This window comes from Bos grunniens, chromosome 28 (genome assembly GCF_055505025.1).
Source record: "Bos grunniens cultivar Pamir isolate PY7600 chromosome 28, Bosgru_T2T1.0, whole genome shotgun sequence".
In the NCBI taxonomy this organism is placed as follows: domain Eukaryota; kingdom Metazoa; phylum Chordata; class Mammalia; order Artiodactyla; family Bovidae; genus Bos; species Bos grunniens.
In genome coordinates this window covers 20,013,136-20,026,235 of record NC_141192.1, presented here as the reverse complement: position 1 = coordinate 20,026,235, position 13,100 = coordinate 20,013,136, and the positions used below count along the sequence as shown (strand labels likewise).

General features: G+C 54.3%; 1 protein-coding gene across 1 annotated transcript in view; it reads left to right on the top strand.

The window, feature by feature from the left end:
- The window catches only part of COL13A1 (collagen type XIII alpha 1 chain), an 83,256-nt gene that overhangs the window by 33,121 nt on the left and 37,035 nt on the right, over positions 1-13,100 (top strand). The window contains exons 14-16 of the mRNA XM_086381542.1: positions 7,555-7,599; positions 9,102-9,128; positions 12,208-12,261. Coding sequence (XP_086237668.1) covers positions 7,555-7,599; positions 9,102-9,128; positions 12,208-12,261 — 126 coding nt within the window. The remainder of the gene's footprint in view (positions 1-7,554; positions 7,600-9,101; positions 9,129-12,207; positions 12,262-13,100) is intronic.

Here is a 13,100-nt window from a genome sequence, read left to right as displayed (position 1 = left end):
GGGAAGAAAAGAGACAGGAGAGAAAGGCAGGACGAGGAAGGGGAGGATTCTGGAAAGGGAAGAATCAGCTCTGGAGAAGCACATTCCACAGGCTCTGTAGCTCTGTAATCCGACAGGGGCCTTCACTGCATTGTTTTATGGGTGCTTGGTGGGTGACATTGCAACACCTGAGAGATCTTTCATTAGTTCTGCATAAACTGCGAAGTTTGTACTGTGTCAGGAAGTGGAAATTACAGCCCCCGAGGTTGCTTCCATCCCCTCATGCAGACTCACAAAATTTACTGCCTCCCGCTGCAGCACAGGGTCGGCTTTCCCATTAGCAGCCAGACCAGCTCTTTCAAGCTGTGAAGAAACTTCAGGGCAGCAGTTCCCCCTGGGGTCATGGGGATGCTCACGGTTGGCATCCCTACCATGGCAGGCATCTGCATTCCCCTGCCAACTGGAAATCTGGTTCATTCAGAAAGGAGGTTGGCGGGGGCAGTCTGTTGCCCTGAGGATAGAGAGGCGTCAACTTGGGGCTAGGGTGTCATGATGGTACAAGGCCTGTTTCCATGATTGTGGCCATTCTGTATGAAGTTTGTGGGAGGAATCTTTCAGCCCTGACTGTGTGGAATTTGCAGAGGAAATTAGCGTGGTCCTACTGACAGAGGGGCAGCCTCTGATCCTGGGGAAGCCTGCTCTGGAGAGAGAAGGCTTGGGGCTGCTAGAGGAGGCTCAGGGCTGCTGGAGAAAGCACAGATGCACTTCTTTTGCCTGACTAAGGATAAAGCAAGTGCTGATGGGTACCTTGAGAAGGAGGGAGCTCCCCGTCACCAGAAGCATTTAAGGAGAGGCTGGAAAACTATGGGTCTGTCATGTGTTAAGAGAAGCTTCTATATCCGATGGGAGACTGGATTGAAATCCCTTCCTGCTCAGGGAAGCAGCAGCTTCCTAAGAACAGAGCTGGCTCCATCCTCGCTAGAGAGGAGCAGCCTCCCACCCCACCCTGGCTTTATGAGTCAGACCCCTCGAGTCTATGTCCAGGCCTTTCTGCATCCACATCCAGGGCTTGTCAGAAGCATTACTGCTCTTAGGTCTCCTGGGGTTCCGAGAAGGCCCTTCTCCTTCATGCTCAGTTCATGTTCCCCACGCTTTCTTTCTCTGTTGACCTGCCCCTTCCCTTTCACAACAGCCTCTTCTCATGGAATCCAGTGGGAGCTGTGAGGCTGCCGGCTTCTCTGCGTTTCTGGAAGGCTCCTGCCACCTCCTTTTCTCCCAGCCTGTCCTTGAGACTTCTCAGTAGGTGCTCCGGAGCCACCAAGTGGCCCTAGAACTCTCGTCTCTCTGCTGGCCCTCACTCTGCTGGGACCCTTGTCCTGTCATCACTGAAGCCACAGCCTCCTAGTCTAACAGAGGCCAGAGGGTGTGCACTGGCGACCAATGGCCAGCAGCAGAGCCCACCCCCAAGAGCTTGGGGGTCATTCCTCAAGGTCAGGCGATACTCAGGAGGCTACGAGTGCCTGTTCCCACTGCCTGAGCCCCAGTGATCACCATACCCAGGCAGAAGTATTCTTCCCATCAGAATTCTTAGATGAAGAGTCCTTTTTTCATGAGATATTACTTTTCTCCTTAAAGTGTTTCATCCCATTTTTCAATTCTTGGATGAAGAATCTTGCCCAAGGACAAGGGCAGCAGTTACTTCACATCGCTGGTTCAGCCAAAGTCCTTTCGCTCTGTCTCTCACTCATCTCATCTCACCTTGGCCCAGTAATTTGATGCGTTATCCCCACTGTCAAGAGATGAGAAGCTCAGAGAGGTCAATACTCTGCCCAGCGTTGCACAAGTCAAGTGTTCGTCACTCAGTCGTGTCCGACTCTTTGCGGCCCCGTGGACTGTAGTCTGCCAGGCTCCACTGTCCATGGAATGCTCCAGGCAAGAATACTAGAGTGGGTTGCCATTCCCTTCTCCAGGGGGATCTTCCCGACCCAGGGATTGAACGCAGGTCTCCTGCATTGCAGGCAGATTCTTTACTGTCTGAGCTACCAGGGAAGCCCCAACATTGCACAGCTAGTGATAATCATGCTGGGATTGGAATCTAGGTCTCATGAGTCTGAACCCAGGAGCCAGTCTTCTTGCCCTAGTGCAGAAGGGAGGGGCGGTGTCACCCCAGGCTAAGCCAACTGTGCAGACCACCCTCCCCTGTGGTTTCTCTGGAATGTGGAGGGGTAACCCTCTGGCTCTTTTCTTTTGTCCACCAAATCTCTTTTCTCTCTTTCCCTCTCTGCTCTCTGCCTAGAAAGAGGCCTAGAAGGAGGGACCCACACGAAGGGCAGCTTGGTCACAGATGCTGGGAAGATGAGAGTTTGCTCCCACCCAGCACCCTGTGCCACCCAATGGGGACATGGAACTGGGACAGAGGCCACGGGATGCCCCGTGTGTTCAGGGTGGGGGCCCACAGGGTAACGACGGACCCCCACGTCTGCTTCCGTTACTCTGTCCTGGCGACTTGACACGTACGCGGGGAGGCCTTTCAGTAAGGGAATTTAACTCTCAGCAGAGGCGCTTCTGGTCCTGTGAAGTTTGCTGTTGATTAGTTCCATCCACCACCACTACCACCACCACCCGCCCCAGCAGCTGGTCCCAGCCTGGCATCCTCTCAAAGGCCGGCCAAGGCTGGCAGGGCAGCATCTCCACCGGCTCCCGGAGATCGCAGCCCGGTGTAGCCAGCGGGCCGTGTGCTGCCGCAGCCCCACTCGCACCCAGCCCCATGGCTTAGACACTGTGAGCATTGTGCGCCCATGTGGTACCTATTTGATCCAAATTTATGGCACCAATCTACTTTCAATGTGTTGCAAGACACAAAATGTGTGTTTAAAGCATCGCAACCTTGGCTCTCTTTCAAGAGGATTGATGAGTATTGTCAGACTGTGTATGGATCACAGAACCTGGTGAGAGCTTATCTCCAAGCACGTCAGAACTGGCCCGTCCATCTTGGCAGTAGCGGGGTGCCTTTGACACATGTGGCAGTCTGGGTGTTAAGCCTTGGGGTTTGCACGAAGGACCAGAGCCGAGCACACATTCCCATCCTGCCGGCTCCGGGCTGTGTGTCTTCAGACCAGTGCAGGCAGGATGTGAGAACCTCGTGTTTAGTCAGCTTATAACTGAGGTTGCACCTCCTGGAGGCTGTGGGGCTCCAGGGAAAGAGGGACTCCCAGGGAAGGAGATCTGATGGGCCCTGTGGTCGGCTGGCTAGGGCGCTGGATTGAGGGTATGAGGAGCAGAAGGGCACCCACCCCGCCCATCTGCTCACCCTACCTCAGTCCTTCTACAAAAAGGCAGAATCATTCTGACCTGCCAGTCAGAGCAAAGCATCACGTGGGTGGACATATCATATCTGAAGAATGATAACTAGAATTATTATATCTACCTTTCTGGGCCTTTTCGTGCCAGGCTGTATAGGGGCACTTTGCTTGCATCATCTCATCAGATCCTCATAACCGCCCTTTCAGGTAGGTTTTATTCTTATCCCCAATTTACAGATGAGCAAACCGAGGTTCACAGAGGTGAATCCCCCTAGAGCCACAGCTACAAAGCAGTGAAGCCAGGTCTTTCTGGCCCCAAAGTCTTGTTCTGGATGACTTTACTACCTGGGTTTTATGAGCCCAGGGGACCTATAATTTCCAATATCACACCACCACTGCCTACTCCCATCTCCTCCACTAGAAGGAAAGAAGGAGGGAGCTGGCCTGTTTTCCTTCTTGTGAGAAGGTTGTGGCTGGATTCAGGCCCTCCTCCAAGTCTCCCAGTCTCTCTGTGAACATCTAAAGCAGAGAACTTGGGGGTACTTGGTGTATTTTATTCAAAGAACCAAAGAAGGGGAGTACTTTGCCCATTGGCACTGATTCTACCCGAATGCTTCCCCAGGGAGCTGACCTGGTCCTGCGACCTCCAATAAAGCCAGGAGAAGGCCGTCTGAGCTGTGCACCCCAGCGGAGAAACCTAAAACTTCCCTGCATCCCCTGACTCCCAGAGGACCTGGGCAACCCTAGGCTCCATGCCATGCTGACGTGCAGCAGAGCATGCCCTGCAGATGGAAGCTATAGAGGCAGACGGGGGACAGCACTTGCTTTCAAAGCCAGGAATTCCTGGGGGGGCATCCAGGCCATTTCAGTTAAAGCAGATCAGGGAGCTGAGACATGGGCCCCACATCTGAGGCCTCGTGGGGGCTGACAGCCCTCCTGCTCCACCTGCCTCCAGCCCCCAGCCTGTGCTCTCTGCCCCCTGTTTCTCCTACACTCCCAAGTCCCCAGATTAATTAGAGCTGACTTTTCTTTTTGGAACTAACTACAAAATCAACCGATCTCAAATCGAGATTACAACCCAGCCGCCCTTCCAAAGCCCTGGCCTTCGATGGGGCGCCTGACCCCGGTAATTCCCTGGATCACTTCCTGCCGGCCCTAATTACCGGACGACCTGGCGTTTCCGTGGCCCCAGGCCTCTCCAGTCTGGAGCTGGCTCCAGCGGTGGCGAGAAGAGGGAGCTGAGCTGCCCTTCTCCCGGAAGGGAGCCCTGGGAACTCTTCAGGGGAGAGAAGGACATTAGCTCTCCTCACCCGGCTTTTCCAGCCCAGGAAAGGGCCCTGGTCCAGACTTAAGGCCTGAGTCACCTGCTGGCCTCCCCCCAGTCCTCCGCTCCCCACACTTCTCCCCTGCAGAGAACAAAGCGTCTGTGTGGAGCTGCTCAGGCCCAGGTCCCCACCCCACCCCCACCCCGACCGCAACCCACAGCAGGAGCCTCACGTTAGGGAGGTCCGTTCATCTCCCCCTGCTTCTCTGGCCTGACCTTTGCTCGGCTGGGGAACTGACCTGGAAGCCCCCCACCTCTTGCCTCCTTTGCCAAGTCCCTGCCCTGTTTGTTCAACAAACAGTAAATCACCAATTAAGAGAGCAGAACACGACTGGTTTGTGCTCCAAGGAGCTTGCTTCCATCCCATCATCTGGGCAAAGGATGGGTCCTCCCACCTGGAAACAGAACCAGAATACAGAACCTATTGATGCTTGGCAGGCATTCCAGGCAGGGGCAGCAGGAGTCAGTGGCGTCCTAAAAGTGGGGGCTGGGACGGCCTTAAGGGTCATTCAGGGCAGCCCCCTGTCTACCCACGTGAGCTCACCCAGCACTTTCTTAGCCACCAAGACCGGAATCCACCCCTTGCAGGCCAGCCATCCAGCATCCTTGATTCTGGGAACCAAGGTTAGAAGAGCCAGCCTTTCGCAGGCCTGGCTCCACAGCATCAGCCACCACCCTTGCTCCGGGCATCTGGGGCAAGACCCTTTGTAATGCTTGGAGCACCCACTTCCCCAGCCCGCCTGGGGGAGCCTCCAGGATCCCTGCTCGGAGGACAAGAAGTGCAGGAGATAAATTGGGGCCTTTGGGTTTTGGCAAACTATGAGAGCTCTCTCCCCAGCTGAGATGTTAGTGAGTTAGTGGATCTAAATTCAGCACAATTCCAAACTTAAACCTTTTAAACAAACAAACAAAAAACTTTCATGTAGGAAAACGGGAACGAAGGAGCCTCTAGGTGTGCTCTTACAAAGACACGCCAAGAGGAAAAGCTCTGCGAACACACACGTGTCACTGTCCTCCCTTTAACAATGGCCCTGGAAACACTCCCCACTCCACACCCCCCATCACCCTGCAGACGGATGCCCTTGCTCACAGCCACCCTGGAGTCCTTGATAATGACTCTCAGCCCGCTCTCACCTCTCCCATCATCCAGAATCAGTGTTTTCTGGTGCAAGCTGAGTCCAGACCCTGGTTCAGAGGTCAGGCTGGGGTGAGCCCCGGGAGACAAACCCTGGAGAAGGAGACTGATGAGAGTGGAATGAGCCCGCGGGGTGGGGTCAGCCAGGGGCACCCTGGCTTCCTGCCCAGCATAGAGGTGGGGGTGAGGGAGGCCCTGAGATGGGGATCAAGGGAGTCTGGGTCACTTGCAGAATTAAGAGACTTGACCCAGAGGGAGGGGAGGGGCAAAAGGTCAGCCATCCTAACGAGGAGACTGCCTCCTCTGAGGGGCCCAGATTTCCCTGGAGAGTGCGGTTGTATCTTCACAGACAAACCTTCAGGGTCTGAAGACAACCTCAATGACATCAGACACCCTCACTCCAGGTTTTGATCTGCACAGCCTGTGTGGAGACTGGGGACAGAAACCCAGAGATGGAGCGTGGGCAGACCCCAGCCTCCTCCCCTGCTGAGGCACCCCAGGCTGTGCTCTGGGGCAGGAGGAGACCCCCTGAGCCCCCTGTAGAACCACAGTTTTACCCACAGCTAACATCCCTTCCCCCACGGAACCTTGCTCTGGGGCTGCCAACACACCCAGAGCAGGAGTGAGTAGGAGGTGTCTAGTCCTCATTTTGCAGGATCCTGAAGCCAGAGAGAGAAAGTAACCTATCCGAGGTCACACAGACACCCCAGCTCAGCTCTCTCACTGGAGGTGGGAAAGGTGAGGGCAGAAGCACGGGAGGAAAGCTGACAGAAAGATGGGAAGAGAAAGAACGAGGTTCAAACGGGAGATGTCTGAGTAGCCAGGGCTGCGCAAGCTGACCTCCCACCTGTACCCACCACCACCCCAGGGAACTCTGTCTGGTGTCCCTCTGGGCTGAGTCAATCCAGTTGAGTTGTTTGGAATGGAAACTGGGGACTTCAGCTTATGCGCTGTAGCTGCAGTTACCAGAATTCTGACGAAGTCCTGTGGCGCCCTCTGCTGGCCATAGAGCAGAACTGTGGTCACAGGCCAGCCGGGCTCAGCCTTTTTCTCCGGTGCCAGTGGTTGAAGACAGCCCTGGACTGAGCACTGACCCCTCACCCCTATGGGGCACAGACCTGAGGGCCCTCCAGAATAGAGGGCTTTGGCCTGCAGAAGGTGTTTAATGGAAGCAACGGATTCTTGGGGTGGCCAAGCAATAAAAGCATCTGATGCTTGGGGTTGGCTGAGAGAAATGGCTACCTGGGCTTTGGCAGACAAAAGACCTGTGTTCAAATTTCTGCTCTGCATGACCTTGACTATCATACCTGGCCTTCCAGAGCTCACCTGTGGGACAGGAATAACATCCATTCCCACACTGACTGGAGGGGACTCCTAGAGATTGAACAGAGGATAGATGTGACGGCTTCACTCAGTGCCAGACACAAACGCAATAGATGGCTGAGCCTTTCTCTGCTCTTTCCTACAAGAGGGATTTTCCAGAATTTAGTGCCTGGGATGCAATCTTGTCTGTTGCAGTCGCTTCTGAGTCCAGCTTCACCACCCCTGCCTGTGGCTCAGAGGTCCTGGTGGGGTCGGGGTGAGGGAGGGCTCCTGCATTGGAAGCTAAAATTTCTGGGCCTTTTGCAGAATTTAGAGATCTGGCTCAAAGAGGATGGGGTGCAGCCATCCCTGGCAGACATGATTTGAACGGTTATTCCAAGCTTCCGGAGCAACCCCTCTCGCTGACACCCTCGAAGGCCATGCTTCAGGGCCGAGCCCTTGGGCCCTGAATCTGGTCCTATTCTCATCGTTTCTCTTGTTCCTTCCTGCAGGGAGAACGGGGAATGCCAGGGATGCCAGGCAAACATGGAACAAAGGTATGCAGCTCCCCCCACTCCCCAGCAGCTCCCCAGCCGCAGTGCCCTCCCCTACCGCCTCCTCCTCCTGCATCCTGTCCTCCCATAAAAACAGAGATGGGGTGCACATTTCTTCTCATCCTCTCCCCTTGCTGCCTGGCCTGTTGTTCAGGCAGGGGTGTTCCTTTTCAGCCCATGAACCATCACTCACCAGCAGCCTCCCAGCCTGCCCAGGCCTCCTCCTGGGCATCAGTGGGTCATAAAAAGAACTTTTCAGGTACCCTCAGCTCTGGCTGCAGTCCTGAGACCCATGTGGGAATCAGGATCCCCTAAAAATGACATTCGCTTGAAATTTACTAAGTGCTGTGCTTGGCAGCTTATTTACCTCAAAGTTGGTGGTCTGGAGCTGGTAAGGAAGTAGGGTTCACTCCCAGCTGCTCCCCAGTCCACTGGGACTTAGAACTAGAGGGCTCCCTTAGGGAGAGTCCCACAGGCAGCCTCAGAGGCCAGTGAGCTTAGTAAACTCAGCCACCTGCTGCTGTTCACTTCCCCGTGGCTCTCCTTCCCCCCCTTTCTCCTCCATCTCCTCCTCCTTTCGTATTCCACCCATTCCACCCAGGGACGCCCCTCATCTAGCCCAGCCAGGGGCTGCCTGCCATGGTGCCCTTTGAGTCTCCCAGGAGGGTCTAGAAGCCCAGGGAACCTGGCTGAGCATAGAGGGTCTTTCTCAGGCCACTCTGTCTGAGCCAAGCTCAGCAACCCCCTTCCCGGTGTACCTGGGCGGCAGCCCAACGTCTCCACGTCTCATGTCTGGCCACTTCTTCTGTGCACCGTCCCCCCTCCCCCCGCCAGGTGAGAACGTCCCCATGCCTTTCCTTGTCTTGCCAGGGGGCTCCTGGAACCACTGTGGCCAGGATGAAGGTCAATGGACCTTGTAACTCAAGACCTGAGGGGCATGATGGGAGGGGTGGAGAGAGGACAGAGTTGGGGTTTCAGGGGCTCAGTGGGTGGCCATTGGACCAAGGCAGGAGCAGACAGAATTCAGAACCATTGCCCTTGAAGCAATATGTATGCCAGATGCTCAGCTTGAACAACAGATGTTTAACTAAGCCACGCAAGTGACTGGCAAAGGTTTACCATTCTCAGCTGAAGGTCCCACCAGCCTGCCAATGTGAAAGGAGTCTAGTGCTTTGCTTTACTCTCCAGAATTCAGCCGGTGGGCAGGAACACTCCCAAAGCAGAAATAATGTGGATCTCCTCCAGGACATTTACAGGGACACGGCATCCAAAGCAAATGCCCCTTCCTTCCTCTCCCTCCTCCTGGGCTGCCTGCCTCTCACCTGCCATCGTCTCACCTCGGGGAAGAATAAGGAACAGTCTAGGAGGGGCCCAAGTCCGAGGCAGAGGAAAGCCCTGAGCTGACCAGACACTTCTGCCCCCAAATGGCTTCACTTCTCTGCTCCTGGCCTCACTCATCTGGCTCTCTCACATTCTTTACCAGAGTCTTCTTTTCTCTCACACAGGGTGAACCTGGGATCCCAGGAGCCAAGGTACTGATACAGAGGAAATGTTCCAGGCAGCCCGGAGCATCAGGCGTGGGGTGGAGGGGGGAGGGGCTGCTGTTGTTTTGCTCCGTGTCCCCCGAGGCTGGTCCAGAGCTGGGGACCTGACTGAGCAGAGGAGAGCCCACCACAGAGGGGCTTGCTGGTCAGGAATGCGCTGCAGATGCCTCGCGTCCCCCTGCCTGGATCCTGGCCCCGGCAACAGTCTGGTTTACATTCCCACCAGCTGCAGCGGGCAGCGACATGGTCCCCTACACCTGCAGGGCTTTGTCTCTCATCCAGTCCAATAAGAGGTGTAACATGAGAAAAGTTTCCATGGCCAAAGACATTTGAGAAATAATGGAGTTTGAAACTGTTACAAAAGCTTCTTTCCTGCAGGCCTTCTCAGAGCCTTTACTGTGCTAAATATACATTGGGAAACCCTTTTGGGGGCTGCAGAGAATGAGCTGATTAGATAGCATCACTGACTCAATGGACATGAATTTGAGCAAATTCCGAGAGATAGTGAAGGATAGGGTAGTCTGGCATGCAGCGGTCCATGCGGTCGCAAAGAGTTGGACAGGACTGAGCGACTAAACAAAACCAAAGGAACTTCTGCAGCATTTTCAAACTTTCTGACGAGGACAATCTTTTTTTAAGAGGTGCGTCTTAGGGGGCAAGTATTCTGGAAACACTCGTCTATGATTACTGCCCCTCACGCCCCTCACCACTCCCACCCCATCCTCTTATCAGTGACTTTTTCTTCTTACCCCAAAGGGAGACCCAGGAGCAACAGGGAAGCCGGGGCCCCCAGGTTTGCCGGGAAAGAGGGGGCAGAGGGTAGGACACTGTGTCTCTGAGTGTGTGCTCCCTCCATCCCGGCCTCTCCTGGTCCCCCCGCCGTTCCCACCCCCACCCCCATGGCTGTCATGCTGCTTGCGGTGTGCGGTGGGTGCACGTGTGCCCAGGGAGAAGGGAGTGCTGGCCAGGATGGCCTGCAAATCTTCGGAAATTCACACTCGAGGGCACAGCCTTTCTCCCTGAAAGCCATTGGGTGCCCAAGAGGAAAGCCCAGCAGAAGGAAGGGAGGTCCTCCCTGCCCCTGCTCCCATCCCCCAGGACCTCAGCAGGGCAGCCCCACACCCTTCCCCTTAGACCACCCCCGCCTCAGACAGGGGTATGCCCCCACTAAAGCCGCAGGCGCCACAGGGCGAGCTGGGGCCTTAGGATTCATGTCCCCCTCATCACTGGGGCTTTTACCTGGCCCTCCTCCCCTCCCTTGTGTGTGTGCTTAGTAGCTCAGTCATGTCCAGCTCTTTGCAACCCCATGGATAGCAGCCCGCCAGGCTGCTCTGTCCATGGGGATTCTCCAGGCAAGAATACTGGAGTGGGCTGCCATGCCCTCCTCTTGTCATTCACATTTCTACCCCAGGGCAGGTGGCAAGGGGATGACACCTAAAGACCTGATGCAACACCCTTTGTGTTGACCGCTGAAAAGTTTGTTGAGGCATCTGAATGAACTATGAGCCCAGGGCCCTCAGTGTATATTATTACATATGAGAACCACCATCGGACTATAGCAGTGGAGCTTCTCATGCTGGCCTGGAGGGGCACTCTCGAGGGGCCCTCCTGATACAGGACGCTGTGAATCCAAGTGAAGTCTTTGTGACACAGAAGGAGGAGCATCAGGAGAGCTGGGTGCTGCCCTGAGGGGGTCGTCCACAGTCACGGAGACCCTTCATCTCTGCAATGAGAGCGGGGCTCTGGGACCTAAGTGAAGGGCAAGAAAAAGTATTCTTTGGTGGTAGAATAGAGAAGGGTACTTGTTTACTGGGCTTCCCTGGTAGCTCAGCTGGTAAAGAATCCGCCTGCAAAACAGGAGACCCCGGTTCGATCCCTGGGTCAGGAAGATCCACTGGAGAAGGGATAAGCTACGCACTCCAGTATTCTTGGTCTTCCCTGGTGGCTCAGATGATAAAGATGGTCAAGAATCCACCTGCAATGTGGGAGACCTGGGTTCGATCCCTGGGTTGGGAAGATCCCCCAGAGAAGGGAATGGCTACCCACTCCAATATTTTGGCCTGGAGAATTCCGTGGACTGTATAGTCCATGGGGTCACAAAGAGTCAGACACAACTGAGTGACTTTTGCTTGTTTACTAGGGCTGCCCTAACAGGACCGCTGACTGGGTGGCTTCAACAGTGAACATTGATTGGCCCACGGTGCTGAGGCCGCAAGTCCGAGATCAGGTGTCAGCAGGGCTGGACACCCTTCTGTGGGGTGTCCCGTGCCTCTCTCCTAGTTCCCAGTAGTTTGCTGGCATTCCTGGTCTTCCTCGGCTTGTTGAAGCATCACCCCAGTCTCTGCCTTTGTCTTCACATGGTGTTCTCCCCGTATGCATGTCTGTGTTCAAAGTTCCCTTTTCTTTATAAGGACACCGATCATACTGGATTAGGGGCCCACCCAACTCCAGGGTGACCTCATAATTTAGCTAATCACATCTCTAGTGGTCCAATTGCCAAGTAAGGTCACATTCTGAGATACTTGGAGTTAGGACTCCAGCATATGAATCTCATGAGACACAATTCAACCTGAGGTACACTTCTCAAAATATTCCTCCAAAGGAGAAGTTCTGGTATGATGGGTTTTGTCCTCCCTAGAGGCAGGGAGGTGGGCAGAAAGTTCTCCCTAAAGACCAGGAGCATCTAATTGCTAGACGTTACAAACATGAAAAACAGCAAAGCAGTTTTTAAAAAATAATGCCAAATATTGGCATTCTGAATGGCTCATATCTCCCTAGGAGACCCCCCTAAAGGGACTCAATGCTCTTGGCTCCTCTCCCTCCATAAGTGCCAAGGGCCCTGCCCACACAGGACTGGGAGGACAATGATACCAGTGGGAAGTGTCCCAAGGAAGGAGTCAGGTCCCGGATAGGGTCCAGCAGGAAGTGAGTCCTTCAGCGAACAGCCCAGGTAAGGGCAGGGAGGCAGGAGAGAAGAAAGTCAAGACCCTACGTTGGAGGGCTGGTGTCTTCGCCAACATACTAGAGAAATAGTTCCTAACCCAAACTGTCTGCATTTCCTCCACAGGGTGAGAAGGGGGCTGCCGGGTCCCCCGGGCCACTCGGCCTCTTGGGGCAGAAGGTGGGTAGCAACCAGCTCTGAATGGTGGGTTCTGTGTAGAGGTCCAGCATCCATCCCCACCCACATTTCCCACCCTGCACATTCACACGGGCCCCAGCATTACAGGGGTCCCTCCCAGATTGGGGAAAAGCAGTGGGAACACAGCCGGATTCTGTCTTGGGGGACAGAAGCACGGGAAACTGCATGGGAGGTCCTGACTGTCCCCAGAAAGCCCCAAATTCAAAGAATTTACTAGCTATGACTTGGTCTGATTTCTCTCCACCAGGTCTGAAAATGTAGTCTACAGTACGTGAGCTCCATAGACATTCCATTAAAAAAAATAAAAAGAAGTCAAATAAGTTTGGCTGTATACAACAGCACCCTCAGAATTCTACTCAATGCTCTGTAATGGCCTATATGGGGAAAGAATCTGAAAAAGAGTGGATGTATGTACATAAGTACATGTGTATGTATATATAACTGAGTCACTTTACTGTATACCTGAACTGATACAAGTCAGCCATACACCAATAAAAAACTTTTTAAATAAATAAAGCAGGCTCCTCAGAGAGTCATAAGCACCTTGGCCTGTCCAAGAGGCTCCCGGCACCCCGTGGTGAAGGAGCCTGGAAAGCTTCATTTCATTTTGCCTTTCTGACATTGCTTGGCCACCGGACCCCTTTTTGTCACATTCTGAAGATTCCCAACCTGCTGAAGGAGTGCTCCCTGAAACACACTTTGAGAAACCTCGATTCTGGTCCTGATGGGGTTCTTGTTCTAGCTTACACCTGTTCCACTTTAGTAACCAGTTCCATTCTCTCCTCACATCCCATAGCCAGGCTTCTGAAAGCCTCTGGTCC